This window comes from Symphodus melops (genome assembly GCF_947650265.1).
Source record: "Symphodus melops genome assembly, chromosome: 14".
NCBI classification, from domain to species: Eukaryota; Metazoa; Chordata; class Actinopteri; order Labriformes; family Labridae; genus Symphodus; species Symphodus melops.
In genome coordinates, this window is record NC_136704.1 from 10,465,837 (window position 1) to 10,473,763 (window position 7,927).

Genomic DNA, 7,927 nt, shown 5'->3' on the forward strand with positions numbered 1-7,927 from the left:
CCTGCACCTGTGTCTCGTTGCACCCTGATTGTCTGTGCTACATCAGCCCTGTGTTTCCTCCCTCATGATGCCAGTTCGTAGTGTTTCCTTGTGTAACCGAGTCTTAGTGTTTGTTGTTCCTGATCTCGTGTTTGACTCCTGCCTGCTCTTTGTTAACGACCTTCGCCTGCTCCTCTGGATTTGTTTTCCACTCTGACTTCCCGTGTACCGAACCTGCTCGAAATAAAGGACTTATTATTGAAATCTCATCTTGGGTCTGCGTTTGCCTCGATACACTACCTGTCCTCGTGTCAGAATGAGAGCATGTTTCAGTTTGTTTGAAGTTTTGTGAGTCCTGTTGAAAAGTATGCAGTGTGAAGTCTCTTTGAGAGGAGAGTCTGTAACCAGATCAGGATGATTAAATCCATGTTTCATCTAAAAAAGCTCTTAAAAAACAAACACTTCATTACCATGGTTACTGGTTAGTTCGAGCATGTACTATTTAAAGCAGTATCACAGTGGACCAGGTTCAGGTCTGACCTGGGTCCTTTAGTAGGTGTTGTCTCTCTTCCTCGTCTTAACTGTCCATCTTTAGTTGATGCTACCATAAAAGGAAATAAAGTAATAATAAAACAGAAGATGTGTCGAACACAAACTTCCTCATTCACTCGGTACAAGAAGTAAAGATTAAATCTTTTTGGGGTTTTTGTGTCTCAGCAGTGAGGTGACTGGTTTGTTGCAGTTCTGCTGAAATTTAAAATTCATCTTTCTTCTCCATTTTCTCTGTTTAAGATCCTGGTGGCTTGTTCGGTAAGGTCAGCTATAACACCTGTTTATATTTCATCGTTTCTAGTTTAAAGCAGCTTTTATTTGTTTGTCTTTTTGTTAATCAAACACTTTAACTTTGAAGAGTAACTTACTTTTGAATTCCAGGTGATGGGTGTTACTGCAGTCCTGTCAGTGAACATGCTGACAGTCATCATGTTACTGACTGTCTCCTCTCTATCAGGTGAGCTGTTTGTTCACTCACTTTCATTCAAAGATGTTTCATCTTTACAGTTTGAACTTCTTGTAGAAACAAAGCAGAGAGAAGAGTGCAGATAGAGTTTCATCTTTCATCTCTTCATGTCCTGACTGAAAAGTAAAGGAGTAAAGGAGGGAGCAGCTAAAGACGGAGAATAATGCAAGGGCTCATTCTCAGATATAACAGGAAGCCCTGCTGAAAATAGTTGATGTATAACAAATGTTCTTCTTATGCAGAATATACTCCACATCATGGTTTTTATTAGGTTTTTTGTTACAGGTGTTTTGGCGGGTTGTCATGAATATACAGTTCTCTTCATTACGACACCAAAGAAGATGGAAGCACTGAGTGGATCTTGTCTGCAAATCCCATGTAACTTTAGTGCCAAAACAGACGAAGAGTTTAACATGAAAAAACAAATATTTGGAATATGGTACAAAGAAGACGGAGAGACCTCCAGACCAAGACATGTGGTTTTCAACAGCAGCGGGACAGTGAACACATTTCCAATGAACATAACTGGAAACTTGAAAATGAAAAGCTGCACCACTCTGATTTATAACTTAAACACAACATATACAGGCTTATATTACTTCAGAATCATAAACTGGCCATTCAGTTCAACAGCGATTTGTGATCCTCTTCACATTACAGTCAAAGGTATGAGAGTTTTACTTGAGTTTTAAAGGTTTCAATCTTGGCACTCAGAAACGTTTTTGATGACTGTTGTGTCAGCTGTTGCTTTAAGATCCCCAAATTGTTAATGATTTTTTTTTTTTTCGAATGAAGAAATCTTTATTTGATTTGAACTCACAGATTCTCCTCCGAGCCCCAAACTAGAGATCCCAGCAGATCTGAGGGAGAAGGAGTCTGTCACTATAACCTGCTCAGCTTTCACTCCCTGTCCACACTCCCCTCCTAAACTCACCTGGAATCTCAAACAAGACTCTCTCAACAACATGGAGGAAAACACAGACGGAACCTTCACCACTAAAATCCAGGAGCAGATCACTCTGACGGACAAACATGATGGAGACAACATCACCTGTTCTGCATCATATCCTGTGAATGAAGGAAAAGATGTGAAGACAGCAGAGGAGACAAAGACTCTCAGAGTTTCATGTGAGACATCCAGAGATTATTTCCTCCTGTTAGAATGTCAGGATGTTGAGGAGGGTTTTTTTACGTTTATCTCACATTTTCTTCAGATGCTCCAAAAAACACTTTAGCGTCCATCAGTCCATCAGTCCATCAGGTTCGGTGTCAGCAGGTGTTCATGTGAACCTGAGCTGCTCCAGCAGAGCCAAGCCTCCTGTCAGCAGCTTCACCTGGTTCAGGATCAACACAGATGAAACCATGAAGGTATCTGAAGGAGAGTTTTACAGCTTTAATGCCACAGAGGGAGGAGATTATTACTGTGTGGCCAAGAATGAGCTCGGACATCAAACATCATCAAGGCTTCATTTGAGAGTTGGAGGTAAATGAATCCACACATTCAACAATCTGTCTTTTTCTATATGTTGGGTTATTGGTTTGTTTTCACGAAAACACATTCTTACTGAATGAATGTGTAATAATGCAACATAAATAAATGAAACGCGTACGTTGACATTAGAGTCTAAAAGATGAAATCAAAGTGCAGGATATCTTACAGACATGAAGAGTTTTTTCCATGTAGTAGAAGGTGATCATGATGTCTTTTTCCAGAGTATCCGTGGTTTGGGGTTGAGTTCTACATTACACTGAAGATCCTGGGAATTGTGCTGCTCTACAGCACAGTTATCATCTTTGAGTGGTGAGACAAACCTGCCTATATTTTTAAAACAAAGTTTCATGAGGACAAAATGCTGTGTCTGCCTCTCGGACATCAACTGGTCAACGTGTGTCCTGATAACTAAAAACTTTTCCTCCTATAGCACATTTAGAAACTGTAGGTACCACGAGCAGGCCTGCATTCTGGGAGCGCAATGTTCTCGACGGGTAGTACGGCACAATTAAGTCTTTAACATGACTTGGTGCCTGACCATTTAGAGTTTTGTAAGAGAGAAGAAGGATTTTAAAATGTCTTCTAGATTTTATAAGGAGCCAGTGAAGAGAAACTAATACAGGAAAAATGTTGTCCCATTTCCTAGTTCTAGTCAGTACACGAGCTGCAGCGTTTTGGACTAGCTCACTCATCTGTAGAGATCTACAAGAGCCCCCTGCTGAGAGAGAATTATAGTAGTCCGACCTGGAGGTAACAAATGCATGAAGTAGTTTTTCTGCAACATTTTGAGACAAAGTCTGTCTGATCTTGGAGATATTACGAAGGTGAATGTCTCTAAGATCAGGCAAGGTTAGCTCATTAGGATCTTATTTTACCCATCTCATTTTGTGTGTGTGTGTGTGTGTGTGTGTGTGTGTGTGTGTGTGTGTGTCTGTGTGTGTGTGTTTGTATTTTTTTTTACAATGTTAGTGTTTCCCTTTGATCTCATTTTATCTGCTGTCATTTACTTTCAGCTGGTTAAAGTCAAGATGCTTCAACAAACAGGTGAAGAAGGTAAGACACTAGATGAGGACAGCTTCATCATTCTTTCTACAAAATGAGATTGAAGCATGTGTGGTAAAAGAGGAACATTTTCTGAGTAGCTTCCTTTGAAGGTTTTGATCAGCACAGTCACAGAAAGAAATTCATCCTGAGAAACTGATGTTTAGATATTCAGGTCCAACAGCAGCGACAGGAGAGCAGATACAGTAACAGGAAAAAGAGTTTGATGAAAACTTGATGTTACTTCACACTGACTTTGAGTTACAGAGATAAACTCAAAGTGTTTGTCTCTTGGAGCTTCATCAAACTCACTACACAGCGCTGACTCCACTCTCTCTGTGTTGTTTCACTCAAACAGGACGCAGAAGAAGCAGATTATGTCAACAGTGTGATTATGATTCAAGCATCATGAAGGAGAAGAGGATGACTTCATGATCCTCTGAAATGCAATATCTCTGTTTCTCTTTTCTCTGACTCCTCTGCATTAAATATTATTACTTTGCAGCAATAATTAGTTAATCATCTGTAATGTGTAATTTATGTCATGAAGAGCTTGTTAGTATGCAGGAAGAGGAAGCAGTCTGGGACATGTTCCCCATTTTCCCCGTGAATGTATTTAAACATATTAATGCTGTAAACATTTCATGTATAAGAAAACGTGTTTTATGGTAAACCAGATGTTTAACTTTCTAGACGTGTTCTGATTGGTTCACCACAAACACAACACAGTCAGCAGTTTGGTGCAAGTCCCGAAAACAAAGTCAATTCATTTTAAGACATTAAATGTTTAACCTGAAGCAGCGAGTCCTCCTGTCTGTTGTCTACTTTATAACATGTTGATGCAGAAGAGGCTCTAAGTAAGTAATAAAACATCTGTGTGCAAAGCTTCAGTCTGTCACTGTGTGTTTCATGAAGTAGAGGTAGTTAAAGAGAAGTGGTTTAAAGTAAACTGATGATGCTGTGTGAGAAGTTTGACATGTAAGTACGAAGGAGAAGTTGTTCATTGTTGTTCAATAATGATCACATTTTAAAACTCATTTTTGGCAAGATCGCATTATTCACATTTTAGAGCATAGTTTATGAAAATGTCTACCAAAACCTGCCTTGCACTTAAAATAAATCAATTTCTGCTTGAAGGATCCTGAATATGAGAAATATGTGAAGGATTTACAACAGGTGTGTGGCAGGGTTCTCTTATTAAACACCCCCAAAAAAGTTTGAAAAACACACAGGCGTAGTCGAAGACTGTGATTGGTGGATTTATTTTTCACCGGCCTCCACAAGTGCACAATATTTACAAAAAATGTGAAAAATCCAAAACAAAAAAAATGACAAAAAATTTTGACAGAACAAAACTCCAACATGAGTAGTGAGCAAACAAACTTTTCTTCCTCAAGCTGTTACCTCCTCTGTAACTTGACTTCCCACTCCCGAAGGTCTCAAACAGCCTTCATTTTAAAGAAAAAGCCCCTCCCACCGGGCATTATGATTTGCATAATATTTCTAAACTGTTAAATTTTCTTATAAATGAATGGAGTTTTCACTTGTAGCTCCCTGTGGATGCCTCACCACTAACTTACCCTTTTTTACCTGAACCTTTTAATCACCAGACAGCCACATTTCTGTTGATATATTTAAAACAAACATTTCAGCAATCAATAATATCACGTGATTGTAATTCGGCGCCACGTGTCGCCTATTTACCTGGCGGAAATGTACCGCCTCTGTTTGCATCAGAACGGGATGCTGCGGAGTGTGTATCCAACGCCCTGAATGGTGAGTGCGCTGAAAGTTGATATAAATGTATGACACCCTTGGTCGCGCTATGGAACGGGAAGGGAAAGGAGGAAGATGATTATGTGTTTAATTGCGTGATAAGGAGCATTGGCAGAGGGGACAGTTTGGTGCGCGTGTGTGTCAGTGTACGTGTCAGCGTGTGTCAGTGTACGTGTCAGCGTGTGTGTTGGTGTGTGCGCCTGCACTCAGTGATGGAGCCGCTCCGTCACAAGGTGGTACTTGTCACTGCTCTTGGTTTCTTTCCAGATTATCACCATTACTTTTACTTTGCTGTTTCATATCCATGAGTTCTGAACATTTGCAATTTTTTATCTTCATGTTGAATGGGGAACACACCATAGTGGATTCTATTCACCCAAGAAATGTCTGCTCTGATTCTTTCTGTGCAACAACTGTGTGAAAATCCCCCAATCAATACAAAAAAATTGGTATCCTGATTTTGTTTAAGTATTTTAAAGACACCCTCCACAGCTTAGGTACTTGCTCACTCGTCCCAATTCTCAATGTATTTTTCAGTTGAGAACGTTTAAAATTGTTTGACCTCATGTGAACAAAACCTGTCATCTCCACTCCTAAGAATAAAAGCCAGATTAAGTTGACATCATGAGCTTTAGCAGTATTTATCTGTAGAACATTTAGTTCCTTTGTAATACTCACTGAAGCAGAGTTGTTGTTCAGTGTTTTGAACTTTGTTCCTCTATCTAGAGGACAGAGTTTCTACTCACTGACCCTGCTGACAAAGGGTTACAGTTACAAGAAACACACGACTGAATCTCTGCTTGAAAACAAAATTGGATGGTTCTTCACACATTTAATTGAATGTTTTCTTTCTTTTTCTGTCCTGGTTTTGGGCATTACAACTTGTCATCCTTAACTGTTCTTTTAGTGAGTCTGCAGGAGATCCAAGAGACACTGTCGTCCTCTCTGCAGCTGGACTCCTTCGACAGCATTTCAGCAGCTAACTGAACCCTGAATGTGCATGCTGTCTCATATCAGCTTTCTCACCCTTAAAGGAAAGGTAGTGAATTTCTTTTCGTTACTTTGCAGCATCTGTGTGTTGATATTTTTTTGTGTGCTGATATTAGCTGTGTGTTGTCATTTGTGTGGATTTTTATGCTCATACTTTACTGCAGTGCATCACTCAGCCAACACTGCAGGGAAGATGCTCTGTTCTCAGACATGTGCAAAGAAAGCTGTGATGGATTACAGCTTTAAATTCAGACAATTAGTGCAGTGAAAGGAGCTCATAAAAACTCTTTATGGCTATGTGCTGTGTCTGAAAATAGAAGGGCAGCAAATTAAAGTTAAACCATTAATTTAAACATGTTGTCACATTAATAGGTCACCGGGTATAGATTATATCCTGTTTTAGTGGCTTGTAAAGTAATCATGTTTTTATCTCTGGGCCGACCCCCTCCGTGGCCTGCGGAGCAGAGGGTTTTAGCAGGATTCTCAGCCTCCACACCTGGTTACAGGACACCTGTTCCACTCGCAAAATCAAATTCATAGAAAATTTCAATCTCTTCTGGAATCACTCACAACTCCTCAAAACCGATGGCCTTCACCCAAACAGACACGGGAGCCGCATGCTAGCGGCTAATATCCAACACGCTGTCCACACTGCTACACGTGAGCATGCATGACTGTTTACCTGCCACACCCCCCCCCAATCACTCTCCTTCTCCTGCCAAAGCTCTACGGCCACCATCACACGCGGTCCCACCCTCCAGCTCCCCTCCCCGGCCACATCAGTCATTACAACAACAACCTATCACACATATCCCCACCATCATCAGTCACAGACGCATCTGTCCCCTCAACACAAGACATATTAATCCGGCAAATCTCCGTCCACTCCCCCGGTCATCACACCCTCTCCCAAAGCAACATCACCTGAAACTGGCTTTATTCAACACCCGCTCTCTTAATAACAAGAGCCTCATTCTCAGTGAGTTTATCACAGACAATAACCTGGATTTTCTTTGTCTCACTGAAACCTGGCAAAAACCTCTGGACTATCTTCCATTAAACCAAGCCACCCCCACAGGTTTCACCTACACAGACAAACCCCGCACAGAAGGCCGGGGAGGTGGCATTGCTGCCATCCACAAGAAAAACATAAAAACAACGACTATCCCCATTCCTCCTGCCCCCTCCTTTGAACACCTAGCGTACAAACTCTCTGGCCCCTGTCCTCTGGTCACAGCCATCATTTATCGGCCTCCGAAACCACATCCCTCCTTCCTTTCCGATCTCTCAGACTTCCTAACACAGCTATCTGCCATCTCACCATCTGTTCTCCTCCTGGGTGACTTCAACCTTCACATTGACAATACAGACAATAAACCGGCCACAGAATTTCTCGAACTGTTAAAATGCTTCAACTTCTCCCAACACATAAACTTCCCAACACACAGCCGCGGTCACATTCTGGACTTGGTTTGCTCCACCAATCTTACCATCCTACAGTTAACCAGCCACAACCTGCACATTTCCGACCACCTGGCCATCACCATGGACATAGACATCCCTGTCCCCACCACTAAACAAAACCGGACCATAACTTTCAGAAACCTTAAATCCATCTCTCCCTCAGCTCT

General features: G+C 41.2%; 1 protein-coding gene across 1 annotated transcript; it reads left to right on the plus strand.

Moving 5' to 3' along the window:
* Positions 1-1,410: 1,410 nt before the first annotated feature.
* Positions 1,411-4,161, plus strand: LOC306835167 (myelin-associated glycoprotein-like; the record flags this gene model as incomplete). Its single annotated transcript, XM_079361595.1, is given in 7 exon segments — positions 1,411-1,663; positions 1,820-2,125; positions 2,212-2,234; positions 2,237-2,480; positions 2,711-2,798; positions 3,503-3,542; positions 3,889-4,161. Coding segments are annotated over 7 exon segments (1,008 nt in total). The 3' UTR covers positions 3,943-4,161.
* Positions 4,162-7,927: the final 3,766 nt, after the last annotated feature.